The sequence below is a fragment of the Kryptolebias marmoratus genome, linkage group LG5 (assembly GCF_001649575.2).
Source record: "Kryptolebias marmoratus isolate JLee-2015 linkage group LG5, ASM164957v2, whole genome shotgun sequence".
In the NCBI taxonomy this organism is placed as follows: Eukaryota; Metazoa; Chordata; class Actinopteri; order Cyprinodontiformes; family Rivulidae; genus Kryptolebias; species Kryptolebias marmoratus.
Genome location: NC_051434.1, coordinates 5,893,174 through 5,914,786, shown reverse-complemented (window position 1 = coordinate 5,914,786; position 21,613 = coordinate 5,893,174). Strand labels below are relative to the sequence as shown.

Sequence of the window (21,613 nt, the reverse complement as noted above, 5' to 3'; positions counted from 1 at the left end):
GATGCCGAAGACGCATCGAAAGCCCCCCCCCCCTTGGTTGATGTACGCAGGGATGACAACATGACGATTGTATTTCTGCCACTGCGGGAAGGGAGAGCTTTTATCTGCCTTCAGAAGCCCTTTAAAGACTTCACTCTCCTGGGAAAGTCGATGCCAAACAGAACAATCTGTCTCTTAAACCCGCCTCCTGAGTAAAAGCCATAAAGTTTACAAAGTCAATTAAGGCTTTTTTCCTTTTTAAAAAAAAAAAAAAACTGATGTCAGGCAAATTAAAGCTGCTTGGCTGGGTTCCCTGTGGATAAACCGTCAGATGGTAAACTTGGACCAATTTGGCGTCACTGGGTTCCCCAGACGGGCCGAGGCTGTAAGCAGCTTATTACTCCCTCCATCACTTCTGCTCTTTGCACATCAACGTTTTTAAATTCAGATTACAGGGTACCTGCTGGATTCTTGGATCTCTAAACGAAATCTTGGAGTGGTCGTAATTAAACTACTTGAGCAAAATCGTCAAGAATTTACTGCTGTAGTTTGACGAAAAGCACAAAAAGTTGAGACTCTCCTGCTGTTTGTGGAGTTTCTTTACATGCATGGCACCAAAATGTGAAATGTAGAAAAATCTGAGTTTGGAGCTTTAATGCTTGGATTTAAAAAAACAAATTCAGCCGTTTTGCTCCTCATCAGATGTCTGGAGGAAAACGCTTGTAGTGAAAATGTCGTCAACCATCTGCAACAAAAGGAGAATTAATTCAATAAGACCCATTAATGGAAGTAATTAATTGGTTTCTGTACATTTTATAAAATAAAGAAATGGTACACCTTTTCATAAATGTGTAAAAACTCCTTCAGTTTACATGTATGTTGTTTTGTATGGGGGGGGGGGGAATAATCACAGTCTCAGATTTATCATTTAAAGCTTTTCTAACGACACCAGCCTTTAAAAATACTTTCAACCTCCTGAGCATTAATTGTATTTTAATGTTTTATCTCTAATATAACCATGTATAGCGCACAGTTGCTGCTCCTGCACGCTCCCGGCATTCTTATGTTAACAGGAAGTGACGTCACGTATCTTCTTCGTGAGTTATTTGGGGTTATTTTGTATTCCACATTACATAAACCCACAAAGAAGACACTAGACCGCAGAAATGGTGGTGAATCACTTCAGAAACAATAAATATTGGGTTAAAGTTGCAGTGTTTTGGGCAAAGTTGCAAAAAGTTGCGATTTCGCAGGGTTTGCTTGATTTTGCGTTAAAAGTTGCGATCGCAACATCGCGAAATCCTGGAGGGTCTGATTGGTGGTAAATGTTAGCCTCAGACGAGACGACATAATTCATCTCAAATCACTGATTATACAGAAAAACAATATTTCTGACAGGCAGTTTTGTCGTTATATCAAAATAATACTTTAAAAAGAAAACTTCTGTAAAGCCTCTGTTGGCCAGAAAACCGAAATTAAATGAATAAAGTCTGATCTGTCAGCGAACAGTTTACAGAAAGTCTCTTTTAATAATGTTGCAGTGATAAGTTGAGGTGAATTATTTGGAAGACCGGATTTCCTTCTGTTTTTAGGAGCAGTTGTGTCGTTCAGTCTGTTTTCTGATGGATCTCAGGAGAAAAATAACATTTTATGGTTCCGCTGATTTAATGATATTAGTGAGGTGATGAGGGGCTTATTGATTGATTTATTTTTAATTATTTGTTTCCCTCAGCCTCTCCTGCTTCAGCACGCTGTCGGGTCCGGCTCTGAAGGCAGAAATTTACTGACTGATTATTTCAGGCGCGTTTCGAAGGTAGGCCATAAATTTAAAAAAAGTACGAATGGTAAAAGCTCCGGGCAAGATTTTATCCCCGTCAACTTAACGACTTTATGGGGAGAAATTACAGCAATTATTAAGTTTGGAGTCTGACAGCATCTGGATTTAGACATTAAAAATGTAAACCCCTTGAGTTTGTGTTGTCCTAATTCTTCTTCCTAATAGGGACTCACATTTCCTCGAGGACCGTCTCCATTTTTTTGCATAATTTAGTGACTTGTTTATGGTTGGGAGAAATAAAAGCACCTTTTCGTTTAACTACGGCTGATTTCCAAGTTTGGTCTGGTTTATTAAAAACCTCAGAGCGTAATTACATTTTGCTCGAGTTTATTTTTCCTTTCTGGCTCTTCAATCCTTTTTAATAAAAGGATTTGTTGACGTTTTAAAGCGTTTGTTTTCTGAGCGTGCTGCAGAACCCTGGACTGTCGGGTCTCTTTGGTCTTCTAACGAGGAAGGTTCTGGTTCTGGTTCGGAGCGCCCGTAGTGTCCGATGGAGGACGAGGTGCAGGCCTGATTTCTCTTCAGGAGACCCAACTGTTTCCGTTTAGCTTCGCTCGTCTGGAACCGTCTCCATCTTTAACTCGTTTCTCTGAACAGGTGAGGCTGAAACTCAGAGGAGCCTCCTGCCTGTTTATGGAAACTGAGGCTCAGAAGGTTTGTTTGTGTCGCTGCTCTTCTTATTTTATAAAACATTTGTGTATTTAAGGCGGTAACTTCTCCCACATCCACACTGATAGATGCTCCTGATTTATCCTCACCTGTGACCTCTGACACCTGCCGCCTGCAGAGGATGGTTGGCTTCCAAAGTTCCTGTAGATACTGAGGCTAGATCACCAACCTCTGATCTCTCCTCTCCTCTCCTCTCCTCTCCTCCTCTAATCCCCTCTCCTCTCCCTCAGACACTTACACTTGTAATTCTCAGTCAGATCCGTCGGAGTCAAAGCTGTGATTTGAGTTGCCAGCGACAGGACGGATTAGCTGAGGAATCCTGAGTGAAGGCACCTTTTTATTTATTTATTTTTTTTTACTTTCAGTCCTCCTCCTGACTCTCCTCCTGACTCTCCTCCTGCCTGCGTCTCCGCACGTTTTAATTGAAGTCCTTTCTTACCCTCTGTTATCTCAGAGAGCGCTGGTTGTTTTTACTCCAGGATGAAGAAGACTTCACGACTTCATCGTCTTCACATAATGATATTATAACAAAATCAGCTTGATTTTTCTTTAATGTTTAATGAATGAAAACAGCCTCCCCGGTCAGCTTTAATGTGGAGATATTGCAACCGAATGAATATTGCAGAGACTGCAGTTATCAGGCTCGATCAGCCCGGAGAAGCACCGCTGAACTGCATACGTTTGACAGTGTTTACAGATCCTGATTTCATGCCAGCGGGCCGACAACGCCGTGATTGTGTGAACGTATTTGTGTCTAATTGATTTCAGCTCGGAGAGAGTCTTCTGGTGGCCCGAGCCCAAATCCGTTCTGACACAACACACAGAGATACAGCTGTTAGAGCTTCTCTCGCGGCAAAGTTTTTCCTCGGAGCAGAATCTTAATGCGGTGCTTTCGATGAAAAATTCATCTTTTTTTTTCCACCCTTCTGCTGGGGATGGCCTCTTTGATCAGATTTTTGGAGGAGCTGAGGGAAAAAAAAGGAGGGTGATGAAGAAAAATCACAGAGATGAATGTAAGAGATGGAACAGAAACTCTTTCTTCATGTCGGATTAACTACCCCGCTGGCTTTGTTTTTATTTTTCTTTTCTAAAAAAGGCTCCAGCTAATAAAGGGAATCTCTGCTCTTTTCTTCTGAATCCGAAGGATTTTCTCGAAATCGACTCTCCTTTGATATTTTAAGGTTGTTGTTAACTTCTCTTTGGTGTAAAGAAACAAATAACCGGTTAAAGCGGCCTGATTTAAACCGTAGACAAAAAGATTCTCGTTCGGTTTTGTTCTGCTGAAAATAAAAGTGCAGGTTAGACGAGACGAGACGCTTCCATTTGAACATTTCGGGTTCAGGTTTGCAGAGAAACGTATTTAAACGAAGTTCCTGAAGACGTTTTGATTGGTGCGGATTGTCACTACAGGAGTTACAGCCATCTTTGTGCTCGCCAAGTCAGCTGTGGTGGCCATCTTGAATCTTAAATAAAGATTTTACTGAGCTTCTAGCTCTCAGAGTACAGATCGGGGATTACTGTCAGCTACTACCACTGCCGTTTCTTGCAAATGAAGAAGAAGAGAAAAGTGCTTTATATTTCAGCGCTTTAGGCTTTGAGGAAAGCTTGAATTCGTTGGCTTTTCTTTCACAGCGGCGGAGAGTTTGGGGTCGAGCTCCAGAGCGGGACTCGAACCGCCGCCCGCAGCTCCGAGGCGTTTTAGTTTCCGCGCACGCAGAGCTACCTGCTGCCCCCCGGGGGGGATTTTGGGTTTCGTCTGGTCAGCAGATGCAAAGTAATCCTGGATTTGTCCAACTTGCTTTGCAGAGCGGACTGGTCTGGTCTGCCGCAGACTTCCTCGTCCAGCTCTCACACACAGCAGCGGGGTTTTAATAACTCCTGGGTTGATATACAGCGATGAGGGGCACTAATTAGAGTTTGGTGTAAACGGAGTGAATCCAGGACAGGAAGTGTTTCTCTTTGTGCAACACAACAGGAAGTGTAACGGGGCGCCCTGGCTGCAGCCGGAGGTTTGTGTGCCGGGCTCTCTGTGCTCACACAGCAGATACGATAAAAGGCTCCACCGACTCACCACACGCTTTTACAACACTCGTGTGTTTTTTATTCCTCACCTGTTCACAAATCAAGATCCAATTTATTGTTTTGCTTCCAAAGAGCCACAGATCCACGTTGTCTTCTAATGGTCAGCAGATCAAATCTTTCTTTGGGCTTTGGCTACTTTTTCACTCAGTCAGTCCAGAACCTGACCACGACAGGATATATTCTCCACTGAGCATAACTGCTGAACTCAAATTAACGTATTAATCAAGACTAAGAAGAACTTAGACACTTAAAAGGTATGTAGAAGAGCATTCCTGCTCAGAGGAGCTGAACAGTGGTCTGTGATGAGCCGTATCTTCAGCTAAGTGTGCACAGCCACGCCCAATCGCCTTTAATCTTATTTCATTTTATTTTTGGTCAGTTAAATCGGCCGCCTTCCTGAGAGAAGCATCATCCGTCAGTTTTCAGCTAATAGCTCTTTGGGAATCATGTTATTGGAGCTAAAGTCTCAAACATTGTTCTGTGTCAGGCTGCTGATAACAAAGGGCCTAGAGATCAAATGTAAAATGGATTCTTATAAACACGGGTTCATTCGTTGAGTCATTTATCAGGTTTAACCTCTGAAAATGGTCAGGTGCTGGACTGAAAATGAGTAAAAAAGCAGTTTAAATCCAAAGAGACACTTTTAAAGTCCTTAAAGTCTGAAGACCTGCTGATCAGGAGCACTTTAACAGATTACAGGGAAGTAAAACTAAATAAAAATAGAGATCTGGCATCCTCTGAAGAGTTTTAGGCTAAGATCTTCTCACGAGGAGGGGGGATGTTTTGGTCAAATCTTGTAAATTACAAAAAGCACCGTCTCATATAATACCTGTTAGCTCCCATTATAAGCGGTGAATGACTCTCAGCTACTACCACACCGAGTTTTACCTCAATATCTGTAAACTCCACTGAGTCGGAGCCTCGGGTAACAATGCAGAGCACGTCCCTAACTCTGCACAGAAATGCCTGTCTGCAGCACTGTCGGCTTTGATGCAACAGTCACGCAAAGCGATCACTGGGCGCCCGATTTAAGATGGCCGCCTCAGCTGACGGTCCGTATCTCGGTGGGTTTTGCAGATGTTGAGCTGAACTTTGAGGGGGTGGGAGCTGAGAGTCGTCCTCAGAGCGTGACGGGTGGTGGGCGACATGCATTCCTCCGGGGAATTCTGGGGCTTTAATTTTAAACAAAATGAGTTTAGTTGTTTCAATTAAAAGTCTGAGTGTCTTTGTTTACAAACTGTTTGAGTCCGGGGGGTGGGAGTGGTTTTATCTCATTAATACGGAGGAAAATGACTGGGTTACTTCAAAACCAACTTGTCAGAGTAATGAGGCGTAGCCCATAAAACACACACACACACGCGGACACACACTCTCAGAATCAAAGTCGGCGAGATGGAAATAAGGGAAGAGCGGAGGGAGCTGGAGAAGCTTTAAAACGGCCCCCGAGAGAACGGCTGGAAGGTTTCCAAACGCTTCACTCTGGAATATCTTCAAGGACAATCAGCTAAACAGTTGATATTAAGAGAGCGGTGTGAAATCGATTGCTCAAGGTGTTATCTGCACCGCAGAAATGGCTGCTAATTAGTCATGGCTAAAGGAGTGTTACAGAGAGGGAGATGGATTTAATCTTAATAGATTTCACTGCACTGCAGATACTGGAGCTCCGTTCCTCCTCTCTCCTCGTGTCCCTGCTGCGAAATTTGCACAAACCTCCAAACTGAGAGGGTTTTTATTTTTATTTATTTATTTATTTATTTATTTATTTATTTTTCCTGTCGCAGCCCACACTCGGCAGCTGGGCTTGATTTTTATTGTTTGAGGTCTCCAGCAGAAAGAGCCGTTATTAGTTTCTGCATAAACGAAGCTGTTGACTCGCAGATCAGCAGAGCTGGTCCTGGTCCTAGTTCAGGGCGGGTCACCATCCTGCAGGTTTTAGATGTGATGTTTTCTCTGATGTGACACGCCTCATTTTGAGTGACTGAGTGACGAACAGACTCCTGCTGAGGAGCAGAGAAACACCTCAAACCTGCAGGATGGTGGCCCGACCAGGACCAGGGTTTTATCGGACATTAAACGGGTCTGTCATACTTACAGTCAGGGCGGGCGATAATGTAACACCCCTGGTTCCTTCTGTACGTTTATTTATAACCAAACTACATCTGAATACTCTGTTAAAATGTTTGGAATACTGTGCTGTGACTTGAACTTCTGATTTTAGCTACAATCCCAGTTCTGCTGTTTTAGGCTGTAGTTCTGCTTGGTTTAACTTTACCACATCAGTTTTAGCTGCTTTCCTTCAGTGCTCTGCGTTCAGACTGCACTGATTTGCAGATTTCACTTGTTTTCTGTTTGTTTGTTAGGAAACTATCAGCTGACCCAGCAGGACGGATTTTATTTAGCCTGAGCCGAACAGAAACGAAGCGTTGAAGCGGTCTGAGTTTAAATCGACTTCTGTAGCCGTTTGATTCGCAGCCGGCTGGACTTTCCATGTCTGAACGGACAGTTTCATGTATTTTACATTGGTTTTTTTTAGGGTTTAACCACAGAGCATTCAGCTGACAGCTGTCAAATCTCTTGTCAACAAACTCTTCTCCCTCCCACGCCTCTTTGTGGCAACATAAATAAATTCTACATCAGAATGAGGCGGTTTTGTTCGTGTCTCGCCCACCGTGTCCCGAACTTTCCTCTCAGATCCTCCAGAATACAGAGAGCGGCTAGAAACTTAAATATTCTCTTCAAACCTGAAAATAAAGTAGTTTTTTTTTTTCTCCTACAGAAACCAGTGGAGAAACAAAAGAACAGCTTTTAGTTTGTCTGCCTCCCGTTGACCCGGCAGTCAGGGAGCGACAGACACAGACATGTGGTTACCATGGTGACCGTGATGGTTCTCTTTAGACTTCCTGTACAGTTCATGCATCAGAACGTTGTGGTTTTATTAGATTAAATTATAACGTCATTCATCAGCATCAATGCCTAAATTTAACCGTTTGTTTTCTCCTCTTTTTTTTTTTTCTCCTGCAGAAGCTGAAGCAGAAGAATCAGCAGCTGAAGCAGATCATGGATCAGCTCCGCAACCTCATCTGGGAGATCAACTCCATGCTGGCTGTCAGGAGCTGAGCCACACACACACACACACATACACAGTCCAGACGAAGGACGGGAGGAGGAGGCTGATGACTACAGGCCGAGGCTGCACTTTACTCAAGAAACAGAAACTTTTCTTCCAGAAAAAGCTTGAAGCTGGACACCACGAAGGGGAAGAGCGCTTCTGTTTACCTCGATAATCTGCATTTCAATCAGCGTCAGGTTGGATCTGTTTTATGTCTCCAGGTACTAGTTGAATGAAGGAATGAAGCGTGTTGAAATATTTAATCAAACTCTGATCCCTTGCGTGCTTTCTCTTAGACTTAAACGCATCTGAAGACGTGAATATAAAGATTTATGGCCGTTAGGAGCCAATAGCAGTACGCCGAGCACTGTGGCAGACTTGTATTTCTTGCTAAGCTAGTCGTCATTCTTCAGTCTGATGTCGTATCGTCTGGTTCTGACGAGACGTTACAGCTTCCTGTTCAACTTTCTGCTGATCTATAAATCATTTTTGTGATTTTAAAAGCGGTGTCTGTGTTTGTTAAGTGTTTTGAAGCTAACGAATTGAAAGATGAGAAGAACTCCTCCGGTCTCTTCGCTGTTTTCCGTGATCAGTTTCCTGAGCCGAACGTGGGAGCGCGAACGAGGAGGTGGATATGGATAACCTGCGGGTGAAATGGTTCAGTTTGTTGGATTTAATTGTGTAAACTCCACCAGCTGAGTCGTTCTCCAGCTTCCTGAAGGACAAAGTCTGATGGATGTGCTTCGTTCAGCTCCACTCTGGAGACTGAAGAGGATATAAAGTTGCAGATGTTAATCCAGTGGTCACATCTGTCCTCTGGTTCATGACATATTTTGCTAACAGACAAATAAAACGCAAAAACGAGCCTTTTAGTTGCTTCGTGATGAGACTGGACTGAAAAGCATCCTTCAGAAACTTTTAAAGGATTTTACTCGGGAGCATTTTAAAGGCTGCAAAGAAATGAGGGATGGCTCAAGACTTTTGCACAGCTCTGTTCATCGTCTCTCGTATTAGGACGGGGGGGGGGGTCAGTTTTATTATTTACTATTTAGTTGAAAAGAGGCTCGTTCAGTGGCTCATAGCTTAATATTTTAAGGTTTACTAGAATAAATTCACGAATTTTAACTTTAATTAATCCTGATATTTTCAACAGTTTTGTCTAAAAATCTAAAGTTTCTGTCTGGAGTTGGAAACTGGAAGCTAAATGTTTTAGCTGCTGGCTTTAAATGAGTCGTGACTTCCCTGTGAGGATGACTGAATCAGGAGTTTTAAAATGATTATATCTGAGAAGCTCATTAATCGTCTAACAGGTGAGGAAGTCTTCAGCTCTTCTCCTTTTTGTTAAAGGTTGATTATAAAACCAGCTGAAACGTGTCGCTCCTGAGGGTCTGAAGTGCGTCCCCCTGTTCTGATGAAGACGAGCTTTGTGGCGCTCTCGGGCTCGGCTGGAGTTTTGTGTTTTCGCTTTCAGAGACTCTCTTTTATAGATCCGAGCTGTGAGGCTCAGACCTGCACGCACGCCGCGGCGGACGGGGACGACCCGCGTCTGATACGGGCTGCGGGTCGGATCTGAGGCACGTCACCAAGCTTGTGTCCGCAGGGAGACGCAGCGTTTGGAGCCATGAGAAAGCTTTCAGCAGAGTAAAAAAAAAAAATCAATGTTCTGAGTGGTGACTAATAAACCCCCCCCTCAGAGGTGGTTATTATTTCTCAGAGGGCAGCGCTGCGCTGAAGGACTATTATTACTGTACAAATAGAGAGTTTTCATTCAGCCGAGGCAGAGGTCATACTCCTGCCTCCGATGAGGAAATGGAAAAACTAAAACCGTGTGGAGCTGCGCCGAAGCAACCGTCTGTTTCAGCAGCTTCGGTCATATTAATAATGTTGTTGTAGGCCGAACCTTCCCTGGAGGAATGCCTGTCGCCCGCCATGTTTGGTCAAACCTTGGATGACTCAGCTACCAACACGCCCAATATCTGTTTTTGTGTTTGCTTGGCTGTGGCAGCCATCTTGATTTGGGGTTACATCCTGAGAGTTTCATTAGGATCCAGTTTGTGGTTCATGAGATATTTTGCTAACAGACACGGTTAGCGCTCAGATTACGTGTTGACGATGCTAAATTTGAACTCTGTATCTGTGAAATCAGCTGGGCTGAAGCCATTTTTGTGTTTGCCATGTTCGCTTAGCTGTGGTGGCCATCTTGAATTGGTTGACTCCACGAGTTCATCAGCTGTAGACGTGCAGGAAGTGGTTATTTACTGAGAGTTCACAAGATATTTTGCTAACTGGACAAAAACAGGTTTTATGCTTCAGGAGTGGGGCTGTGTGTGAAGGTAATGAGCAGTAAATATCCTACCTGCTGCAGGTGGCTCTTTAGAGTAACCAGATCAGCTGGTCCAAGTAGGGTCAAGCCCAAAGTGGATTGTAATCATCTTAAAACTCCATAACAGTGAATGCTAACGCTGTTATTCCTGCAGGAAATGCTACAGCTAGCTGCTGTTTTAACCACAGGATAAAATCTGTGAACCTGTTGGGGTGTAAAAGTTTGTAAAAACAGCTCCTGCATGAACTGCTGTGGATATTTTTAATTGGAACTTTTTTAAGGCGGCAGCAGTCCAATGTGCTCTCTGCCCTGCTGGGACTAGCCATTAGCTTGTCAGTAGTTTAAAAATCCATCTTCTAGCACTTCTCTGTGGTCGGGTCGCAGAGGCAGCAGGTCCAGGAGAGGAACCCAGACCTGCCTCCCCACAGAGACCCTCTCCAGCTCCTCCTGGAGGAGGTGGTCCCAGGCCAGAGAGGATCCAGAATCCCGCCAGGGAGTTCTGGGTCTCTTCCCAGTGGGACATGCCTGGAAAACCTTCAAAGGGAGGCGTCTTAATCAGGTGCCTGAACCACCTCAAGTGGCTCCTTTCGATGAGGAGGAGCAGCGGCGGCTCTACTCCGAGCTCCTCACCTCATCTCTAAGGTTCTTTCAGCCCTGAGCCAAACCTCCTGACCGTAGATGGACCAGAGAGTTCTGCCTTTCGACTCAACACCCTCCTTACTGAAGACGAGGCACCAGTCCATCGGTCCATTTCCCGCTTCGTCCTCCCATCACTCGGGAACAAGAACTCCTCCACTTAAGGCAGAGACTCTCCCCCGACCCGGAGGAGCCGACTCTCATCCTGAAGACTCCAACAGAACCACATCATCTGCTAAAAGCAGAGACGAGACCCTGAGGTTCCCACACACCCTCCCCTCCACAACTGCGCCTCGAGACCCTGCCCACGAACACCACAGACAGGACCGGAGACGAGGGACAGCCCTGATGGGAGTCCAACCCGCACCGTGAACGAGCTCGTGTTTTGGAGAATCCTTCAGAAGCAACCCAGGCACCCCTTACTCCCACAGAGGTTTAAAACTTAACTTCAACAGTCGCTCAAAGAGCTATCTACAACAGGTAAGATACTAGTTGTTAAACAGATGCACTGTTTTGACTGAGACAGGGACATTCGGTGTTTTATTGGTTTTGTCGCTCAGACCATCCACAGACCAGAGACGTGTGACGGCGAGGTCTCAGACAGGATCTCCGGTAAGTAAAGGTTTTAATTCCCCGCACATCGTGGTGAAAGTGGGTCTGACTAAGAGTTTCCTGGAGCGTTTGGATTTCAAACTAAAAGCCACTGACGGAGTTTAACAAAAGACACAAAGACTTCCAAGTATAATCAAATATGAGTTTATTTTCTTTTTTTTATTTTTTATAAATCATTCTTACAAAATTGACATTTATCTATTTCATTTGTGGCCTCTATAAAAGTCTTCTCTTAATTACAAGGAAGGAGGGAGGAAAGGCATCAGGACAGCTGGGCTCAACGTGTTTTTAGTTCGTTTCTCTTTTAATCACTGACCGGATATGTCGTCAGAAACAGGAAGTGGTCATGTGTCGTCACCGTAGCAACAGTGTCCAAACACAACATGGAAATGGGCGAATGGAAGCTGCGACTCATCCAGTGTATGAAGCTTAACGATGTTTAAATATTCAGTGCGGTCTGCCGTTTCCAGCAGAACTGGACCGCCGAGAAAAGGCACAAATCAAGAACAGGCGAGGTTCCAGCGGCGCCGGCCCGGCCCGGAACATTTTAGGTAAACTTTCTTTCATTCTGCTCCGAAGTGCCAGATAATAACTTGCATAAAGTTCCCCCTGACGAAACAAAAGGAGGCGGTTTAGTGGAGGGAAACAGGCGATTTGAGCAAAACTTCAGCCCATTATTGTAAAACGCAGGCGGGGGAGGAATCTGGAGCGGAGGGACCCAGCTGCTTGTTATTCCTCCTGTCAGTTGGTGTAGTCTTTATAATTTGACTCCCGCCGAGAGCCAAGATGGCGCAGCCCAATCCAATCCTAGATCACTGGTGTATGCGATCTTTTCAGGAGTTAGAGCCGCTGCCGAATTAGAAATACATTAGAGGGTGATGGATGCTTTCGACACGATATCGGCGCAGCACGCAGGAAATAAGCTGAATAAATACTGACGCCGTCCTGAGAGACGCAGGATTAGGCGTAATGTTCTCGTTTTTAACCAACGTGCACGGAGCTGGTGGCAGGAATGTGGAACGGGTTGATCAACGAGGAACTCCGACAGGCAGACGTTAAAGGCTGGATGTTGATTCGATCAGGACCAGATTCAAAACAAAGACGTGAGATATGTTTTACCAAAACATTACAGTTAAATGGGGACAGAAAGGCCACTAATAGCTTTTACTCTGGACACTTAAAGGAATAATTCAGATCTTTTGAAGTGGGGTTCTGTAGAAAGGTTAGGAACGATTAATATCCAACCTGCAGCAGATTAATACCATCTTAAAACAACTCCAATCTCTCTGTGTGAACCTTTAAATCACCAACAATTTCACATTACATGTTTTAGTGCAAATAGAGGCAGCAGCAGCTAGCTGTAGCACTTCCACTATGAATATCATGTCTGTGTGCCAGAATAATGGTGTCATATAAACCGGATTACTGGTATTGGGAGGTAAAGTCTATTTTTAGACGTGTGATAGATTGGTTTGTCCCAGCAGAGTTGCCGTAGCTTCCTGTAGTTGCAACAAAGCTGAAAGGTTTGACTTTTCTTTTCTTTGCTGAAGTCATTGTTTTGATTTTTGAGTAAATTTTCAGTGATAAACATCATGCTAATCACGTTAGCAGCCTTTAATTGTTTTTTAACGTTACTCTTTATTAGGCATGAATGATTTGAAATGTTTTTTTTTTAATTTTTTTACCAGTTTTATAATCACAGCTCACACCTAAACTTTGATGCTAATTCTTGCTTTATAAACTACATGGTTATTCCTGCTGGAAGTGCTACAGGTAGCTGCCATCTGCAGATAACTGCGTAATCTAATGTTTTTTGAGATTGGAGTACTTCTAAGGCGGCAACGATCCACTTTAATCTTAGTGTTGCTCTGAAGTAAACCATTCCTCCACACTGAGGCCAATCAAAGAGCTTTGGTCCGCAGGTAAGATGTTGCTTGTTCATAGCCTTCTCACAGAACCCCACATTAAACGGCGTGAACCATCCTTTTAATGCGGCAGATGAAGCACAAAGAGGGGAAATGTTCGATGTTTTCATCAACAGCTCGTCTCCCGGGAGCCAAACCGTTTATCTAATTGAGGCCGAAAGCTTTTGTTGATTTAACGGCTCAGAGGTCGTCCGATATGTCGAGGGGAAAAAAAAACGTGACGACGTTTAAAGGCTGGGACTGAAGCTGGTCTCAGACCTGCAGCAAGGATAGTGCTCAGAGAGCATGCAGAAAGGGGGAAAAAAATAAAATCAAAACAAGGTTTGGGTTAGAATGCAACGTTCTGCTCCATTTCATCCACAAATGTTCGTTTCCATTGGAGGGAAAATGGACTCTGCTTGAGCTTATGGTTGGATGAGCCAACTTTTCAAGGCTCTGTGCACGCAAACACACGCAGACGGGAGGGGGGGGAGCGAAAAGGGAAATAAGAACTGCTGCGGCGGAGCACGGGAGGGGAAATGGAAAATGAAATGAGACGTTTTTCTAACTTTCCTCTGCGATAAAAGGCGAGCAGATAGAGCATCAGAAGAGGCGTAAACACGTGAAGGAATGAGCAGATTTAAGGATGTCAGGACTCCGGATTAACAGCCTTTACCTCATCAGTGGAAACAAAGCGGGATTGTGTTCCGAGTCCAGTTTGGTGTCCCGACGCAGATGAGGCAGGGTTGCCAGGGGCGACCCGTAGGAGTCGTGGTAGGTTGGGTTGCCAGGTTAGCCATCACAAATACCTTCCCTCCTCCAACATCCTGCGCGTGTGCAGAGAGCAGGATGTCGTCCTCGTCGTACAAAAAAATATTCTCTCCCACCATTCCTGTGGTCAGTAGTGTGTGCCGTGTGTTTGGGGAACAAACAGTACGGTTTGGCATGTTTTTGTCTTTGTCAAATCCAAATCTAGGTGTTTTTTTTCTTCTTCTGCATCAACTCCTGGCAGCAGCAGCAGCAGAGCTGTGGTCATTGGCAATGTGCTGAGTGGAAGACAGAGCAGCGTCTCTCCCTGTCCCTCCCGCTGTAGTCCGAGTCCTCCGACTCTCCACCGAGTCCCTCTCCCCCTGCGTGGGGTCTCCCCCGAGGGGGCGCCGGTCCTGTCAGAGCCTCTCGATGTCCCTGTATTTTTTGCGGAGGATGGAGACCTGGTCCTTGAAGAGAACGGGGTCCAGTCTCATCTGGGAGTGGATGAGCGGCATGGTGCCAAACCAGCTGGCGAACTTGTTCATGCAGGTCTGCCGCTGGGCGAAGTGGTCCGGGTCGGCCCAGCGGGACGCCCTCGAAGACTGGGGGGGAGAAAGGACAGGATCAGGTCTTCTGATAAAAAGATGATTGAAGTGTGTTGTTTTAAGGTACGGAGACGGTTATGATCAGATTGAAACATTTCAAGACAAGTCTAAAGAATCAGAAAAGCTGCACAATGAAAATAACGATAAACACAATTATTAACATCAATAAACAACTTGAATCTGCGGTGAAACGTTTTTGGAACATTTATGATTTGTGGAGACAAATGTTTGGCTCTGTTGCTTCATATTATTGCTGGGAAACAAATAAAAGAGTCGGTAATAACTCATCTGCAACCTTTGATCCAATAAGTTCAGCCACAGTGACAAGGGAAGAACGACCAAGCGACAACTAACATTTACATTCCTCCATAAATCATCTGCTGCGGCGGTTGTTGGACGCTAAGAAGCGGCGCCGGGCTGCAGAGCGAGCAGACGCCGCTCTGATCAGTTGGCTTCCTTTAAAACGAGGATTCTATAAAACCTCTGAGCTCATCCAGTTCCTGTCATGATGTTTCAGAAATAAACTGTTTCCTTCATGTGGATGCGGTGAATAAGCCCCGCCTACCTGTCCCATCATGGTCTCTTTGTACTGCTTCTTCTGTGTGACCTTAATGGGGGGCAGCTTGGTGACCGCAGAGACCAGGAAGTTCATCAAGATGTCCTCGCAGTTGGCCAGCTGGTCCACCATGTTCTTCAGGCTGGTGGGTAAGTAGTGGGTGTACAGGTGGTGGTAGTACCTGAGAACACGCGGGAGGAGAGGAGGAGCTGTACCACATTTATTTATTTATTTAATGAAGACATAAACATCTTTAACACACAGACTGAATGTCTTCAATATACTGCACTGGATTATAAGACGCGTTGTCAACGAATCGTCCATTTTCAAATTTTTGTCATATATAAAGCACACCGGACTGTAAAGCGCATCGTGCACCTCACAATTCTTGTAACTTTGCACGCCGCCCTCCATTCAAAATGGCTGATTTTGCTGCTTTAGCGGAGCTGGTTCACCTGTATCAGCGTTTTTTTGATCCCTCTGTGAGAGACAAAGATAACCAAACACGGAAGGATACTGCACCGACGTAAGCGTCAAGTAGAAACGCCTCCACTGCTCGCTGTGGGCGGAGCACTGAGTGACTCTAACTGAGCCTTGATGCTGCAAGCGGTGCAGCTTTGTAGTTTAATCAAAGTCAAACTAAAACATCACGACTTCTTACATATATAAGACGCTCTAGATTATAAGAAGCTCTGTCGCTTTTGGAGAAAATTAAAGGCTTTTCAGTTCGCCTTATGGTCCAGAAAATATGGTAGATAAAACCCTGCAGGACCCAAAACATCAGCGGTAATGACAGATAAAGTATTATTTGACTGGGCTGAGACTGTCAGAGACAACAGTGATGTTCTGAGAGGCCATTTTTAAATAAATCCTGGCTTATTTTCATGTGCACTGCCTGCCAAACTGTAGTCCTGGTGGTGCACATTATTCTGTAGAACCGCTGCAACTGGAAACACATTAAGCTGCACTGTTGTTGTTGTCTGCAGCAGACGCTCTGCAGTCAGGGTGTGACGGACGCCATGATTTATTAAAAAGTTCTGTTTTATAATACGTGTCTGTGTGGACGGGGTTTTAATCTGATGAATAGATTTTGTTTAAACACCTGTGTGTCAGATTCAAAAACGGACAGGTTTTACACAGTTAAAGGTTTAAGGTTATAACCTGTATCAGTTCTCATGATGATTTATTAAAGTGATTAATTGGACTCCCATCACAGCAGAGGGACGTCTCATTAAAGCTGACACGACTGATTTTTATTCATTTTGAATAAAACGCAGTTTGTGTCGAAGCGCTCGTTTCCACTGATCAGATCGTCTAAAGGAAGATGAGATAACGCCACAGAGGAGGAGGAGTGATTAGCGTACCTGTGAAACATGGCGGCGCCGGTCAGGACCATGGAGTAATCGTTGGTCCACTTGGACGTGTAGCCCCAGCGCTCCTTGTTGCCGTCCCAGAAGTGGCTGCGGGCCGGGTAACCCACGATCCGCTCAGGGAAACTCTGCCACACGGTGAACGCAAAGTCCACCTGAACACAGACACGGGTTTGACACGTTAACGCCACGGACCGCCGCCTGATAACCAGTCCTGTCCTGGACGCTGGAGACGCTCAGCGATCTTCAGCAGAACATTTCTGCCCCTGAGATAATTTTCAGGTTTTAGATCCACTTTAAACAGGAAGTTCAACAAACTGGGAACAAATTCTGTTATTTCTGTTACCTGCAGCACACGAAGCCGGATGCTTCACATGAACCATGTTCTTCCATGAATGTGTTAATATGAAACAGAAACGGTCTGCATGGTTTAGTTGTTTCTCTGCTCCAACACACCAGATTTGAATGAATAAGTGATTAACAGGTTTCTGCAGCACTTGAAGGCTGCTGAAGAGCAGGGAAACAACAAAAACACGCAGGACAGCAGCCCTACAGGACCAGGACTGGAGGTTTATCCTCTTCTTTAACCTGTAAATCACTGATACTAAAACCACCACCTGAGGTATTTGTACCACAGCTTGAGAAGCTTGGTTCTGGAGGAATTGTTTTTTGTTCGTTTAGGTCACTAAACTCTAAATTATGAATCAGACATAAAATCCTAAACAAAAAGGGACGAACCAGAGTCACTGAGACACAACTTAAAGAGACCAGCAGGCTGTCTCAAAAACACAATTTGTTCACATTTCTTCAGTTAAATCTATAAAAAAGTAGCTGAAAAGCTGAAAACTCGACATACAGTCATCGCTCAGGTCCCGTTTCCTAAAGACTCAACTTGTAAATATCGTTCACCGGTCGGACATTTTCACCATTTTGTTGCGGAAAGAACGAGACGGTTCCAGGTAGTGGGACACGTCTGACGTGGTCAGAGCTGCAGTGACAGAGACATGTCCAGCTGACGAGGACTTCCGCTCTGAAGACACGTTTCCTCCGATAGTTATCGATCGTTCAGCCGGGACTTCGGTCGGGACACAAAGTTTGGAGGAAGAGGCCGAATGAGCAGCAAATCAGTGAAAAATCAACCAAAATCCAAAGAAAAACTTTCAGAACTTTTGATCAAGACCACTTTAGAACGATCACAAGAACATTTGGCTGCTTGGAAGCCAAATATGAAGACATTAAGGGGAAGTTTGGCACAAAACTTTTATACACAGAGCTGAAACGATGAAAGAAGTAAAACCACTGATCACTCCTAAGAACAGCTCCCCGTCTCACTTTAGGCTTCAAAACGTCTGCAGTAAACAGAAGGATGAAGGCAGAACGCTCTTTGTTCTCAGCCTGAAAGCTGTTCTAAGAAACGGAGTTTGTAGCTGGGTTTGAGATCGTCCTCAGTTTGTTCCCGCTCTTCAGGTGGAGTTGGTTTTCCATTTCGAGCCTCGCAAACCGCGTTTTTACGAGATCTAATTGTTCGCGCTTCAAAGCAGCATCTGGCTTTCCCATGATGCAGCGCCAGAACGCGTCCCCGAGAAGAAAAACTAAAGGGAACAGGCAGGAACGGTCCGGTCCGGGCTGCGCAGAACCGTTTGTGTTCCTAATTAGTGGATCGGCGAGGAACAGATGGATAACAGGAAGAGACTTTCATCTCGTCGGGACCCGCCGGAGACGACACAAACAGACGGTTAACCTACCTCTGTGGTGGACAGCACCGTGTCTTCGTCCAGGCTGAGGACGGCGTCCGTCATGATGCTGTCGTACGGCAGGAAGCGGCTGCTCATCACCTGCAGGGAGACAGAAGGCCGAGGGTTAAAGACCTCAGCGGATCGTCTGTTTGTAACGAAGCTGCAGCATGAAGGTGTTGACCAGGACTTCAAAGGAAGTTTGTCTGAATGGAACGTTTCCATGGAAACGCAGCTTTTAAATGATGTGACGCAGTTTATTCAAGTTTTTATCTCGCTTTCGGCTGGTTTTTGGGGACAAGACTAAAGACAGGACAGCAGAGAGGACACAGGACAGAAGACAGGACACAGGACAGAAGACACAGGACAGAAGACACAGGACAGAAGACAGGACACAGGACAGAAGACGGGACACAGGACAGAAGACAGGACAGCAGACAAGACAGAAGACAGCAGACAGGACACAGGACACAGGACACTGGACAGAAGACAGCAGACAGGACACAGAACGGCAGACAAGACAGCAGACAGGACACAGGACAGAAAAACTTTACTTGTCTGAGTAACTAACCTTTAGTTTTCAGAAAGTATTTATAAAAGAATAAAACTTGGACATTTTCTTTACATTTCCCATCCTTCATCAGACCTGGAAAACCCTCAGATTAAAATCCAGACCTCCCAGGATTGATAGAAACTGACTGTGTGTCGAGTTTTCATCTGAATGTGAGTCGAACCTTTTTCAGAGCCGAGTGACAGGAAGTGGACAGAAAACGAGTGAAACAGCAGCAAAGATTCAGAAACAGAAACTGATGATGTGTAAACAACGCAGACAGGATCTGAAGACGACCCGTCAGACGGTCAGCAGGTCCTGACAGAACCACGACGGGCAGGAAGCTGGGATTTAAAGCTGCTGTCTTCATGTTTCTGTTCATCAATAAAACGTCTGAACTCTAAATGTAAAGCTGCAACGAACACCGAGCTGAAGGAGAACAGACGCAGGGATCGACGGGCGAAAACGACCAACCGAGTCCTTCTGAACGCAGATCCTGATGAGGGCCGAGCTTTTATTTTGACACATTTTACCAAATAAAACTCGTCTTTAAACAGCAGCTCGTTTCTGTCAGCTGGAGACGAGACGCTCACCTTCAGATAAAATCTGAAATAAATCCAATATCGAGCGCATGCATTTTTAATCATCCCTCACAAATTCATGGGATTCGGAGGCGACAACAACAAGAGAAGAAGAAGAGCGGAGGACATCTCCTCCTCTTCATTGCAGGCCGGTGGCGGGGGTCGGACACGTTATCCTCCACTGAAAACAAAAACACTTCCAGGAGGCGGAGAGAGTGATGGTGGCTGCGGACGCAGAGGATATTTAGATGGAAAGTCTTTGGCCTGTTGCCATGACGATGAAGTCACATGACACAGCAGCAGTTGTACAAAGAGAGTTATTTAGTTACTCTGAGCCGTTTTTAGGGTCAGAAACCTTCAAAGAAAATGTTTTCCTGCTCTGAGGATGGTTCCGTTCTCATCCCGCGGCGTTCGCCGTCGACCCGTTTCCTCTGTAAACACCTGCGATCCTCCGCCTGCCGCACTCCAGAAGTGACCCGACTCTCAACAGGTCCTAATCACTCCTACAGCTCCGGGCGGGAAAACAAACAAACAAACAGGAAAACAAGAGTACATGTCGGCGCCGTCACACAGCGTGGAGCCTGTTATCCTGCAGCTCCACGCCGCTTCATTATTAACCGACCGGAGGGAAGGAAAAACAGCCACAAACACACCGAGCCAGAACCGGGAAACGTCTCCGGGTTGCTTCTTTTATCCGACGAAATGTTCAAAACTCTGCAACGCTGATTAATGATGAGCGTTTCAAACACAGCTGCTGAAAACAGGTGAAAATGGAGACGTCCTCACCGTGTTTGGGTCTTATTTAAGATACTTTACAGACCGACTCATTCTGAGCTCCAACATCGATCTGAGTCAGCTCTGTCGGACAGATTGTGATGAAACGCTGATATTATTCACTGGATGGACGTCCACAACTAACCGCCTTTTGGTGTCAAGCAAACTCAAGATGGCTGGGAATTTTACAGATATTGACAGATAAAACTCATCCCAACACACATGAGATTCAGTTACAGAACGACTCCAGCGCCGTCATTTCTCATCATCGGATGATCTCAGTTTAAATCTGTGGCATGAAGGGCGGCGGGCGATATGCATTCCTTCAAGGAATCAGCAGCCTTTAGTTTTAAAATGATTTTACATCAAACAACCAGAAGCTATATTCATGTGAAGACAGGGACGAGTAAAGTTTGTTTTTTTAACCACAAAAGTCCCACCTTTTCTGTGTTTCTCACTCATATTTAGTCTCATTATATTAAATTAATCCAGATTACAGATGAACAGCATCTTATTTAACAGTCTGAACTGTCATAAAGTATTTGTTGCTCCGTTCGGAGTAAAAGTCGATGCAAAAATATTGATCCGGCATCATTTTTGCCTGTAGTTTCTGTCTGAGTGACGGTTGTGTTTAAAGACAGGGAGAAAAATGAATAAATAAGAGCCGAGATGAGAAGTTCTGACCAAAACAGTCTGAGCTGCAAGTTCTCCTCCAGAACGAGACAGAGAGAGAATATCAACGAGGAAGACGGGAGAGAAGCAAAAGGAAAGTGACAGCGAGACAAACAGGGGAGAGAGACAAAGACAAGATGAGAGGCTGATGTTTGCAGCCCCCAGATGGTTTGTAACGTTAGAAGTGAGACGAATCAGCCCGGGGCATCCTGCTGCTCTCCAGGAATCTGCCTGCAGCGCTCAGCTCCTACGTCTTTGTGACAGGACAGAGACAGGAGGGGGACGGAGACAGGAGGGGGACGGAGACAGGAGCAGAGGAGGGGGATGGAGACAGGAGGACAGCAGCAGAGGAGGGGGACGGAGACAGGAGCAGAGGAGGAGGACGGAGACAGGAGGACAGCAACACAGGAAGGGGACGGAGACAGGAGGACAGCAGCAGAGGAGGGGGACGGAGACAGGAGCAGAGACAGGAGGACAGCAGCAGAGGAGGGGGACGGAGACAGGAGCAGAGGAGGAGGACGAAGACAGGAGGACAGCAGCAGAGGAGGGGGACGGAGACGGGGGGACAGACTGGAGGACAGAGACAGGAGGATGGATATTATCTTTAGCGTAACGGAGGTCAGCATCAGTCATGAATTCCCTTCATCTGGAAGTAATCTGAGTAGAAAGCCTCCCTGATTCGTCCCACAGACCTGCAGCTGCTCACCTGTTTTTATTCACTCAACTCAGTTCTTCCTCCAGGAATATTTAATAAAAATAAAACTGCTGCAACATTTGATTCTATTTATGGTGTTCATTACGCAGAAAACATTTCTTTTTTTCCTTTCAGTGCAGAAAACTGCCTCCGTACGTGCATGTCTCGTGTTAGCAA

General features: G+C 45.3%; 2 protein-coding genes across 5 annotated transcripts in view; one reads left to right on the top strand and one right to left on the bottom strand.

Moving 5' to 3' along the window:
- The window catches only part of med30 (mediator complex subunit 30), a 30,590-nt gene extending 22,411 nt beyond the window's left edge, over positions 1 to 8,179 (top strand). Inside the window, exon 5 of the mRNA XM_017429617.3 lies at positions 7,589 to 8,179. Coding sequence (XP_017285106.1) covers positions 7,589 to 7,684 — 96 coding nt within the window. The 3' untranslated portion in view covers positions 7,685 to 8,179. The remainder of the gene's footprint in view (positions 1 to 7,588) is intronic.
- Positions 8,180 to 11,375: 3,196 nt separating this feature from the next.
- Positions 11,376 to 21,613, bottom strand: part of ext1b (exostosin glycosyltransferase 1b) — a 126,571-nt gene continuing 116,333 nt past the window's right edge. For all 4 annotated transcript variants that reach the window (XM_037975631.1, XM_037975630.1, XM_025008921.2 and 1 more), the window contains 4 exons: positions 18,178 to 18,267; positions 16,427 to 16,587; positions 15,072 to 15,243; positions 11,376 to 14,503 (listed from right to left, as the gene is read on the bottom strand). In XM_037975631.1, coding sequence (XP_037831559.1) covers positions 14,318 to 14,503; positions 15,072 to 15,243; positions 16,427 to 16,587; positions 18,178 to 18,267 — 609 coding nt within the window. In that variant the 3' untranslated portion in view covers positions 11,376 to 14,317. The remainder of the gene's footprint in view (positions 14,504 to 15,071; positions 15,244 to 16,426; positions 16,588 to 18,177; positions 18,268 to 21,613) is intronic.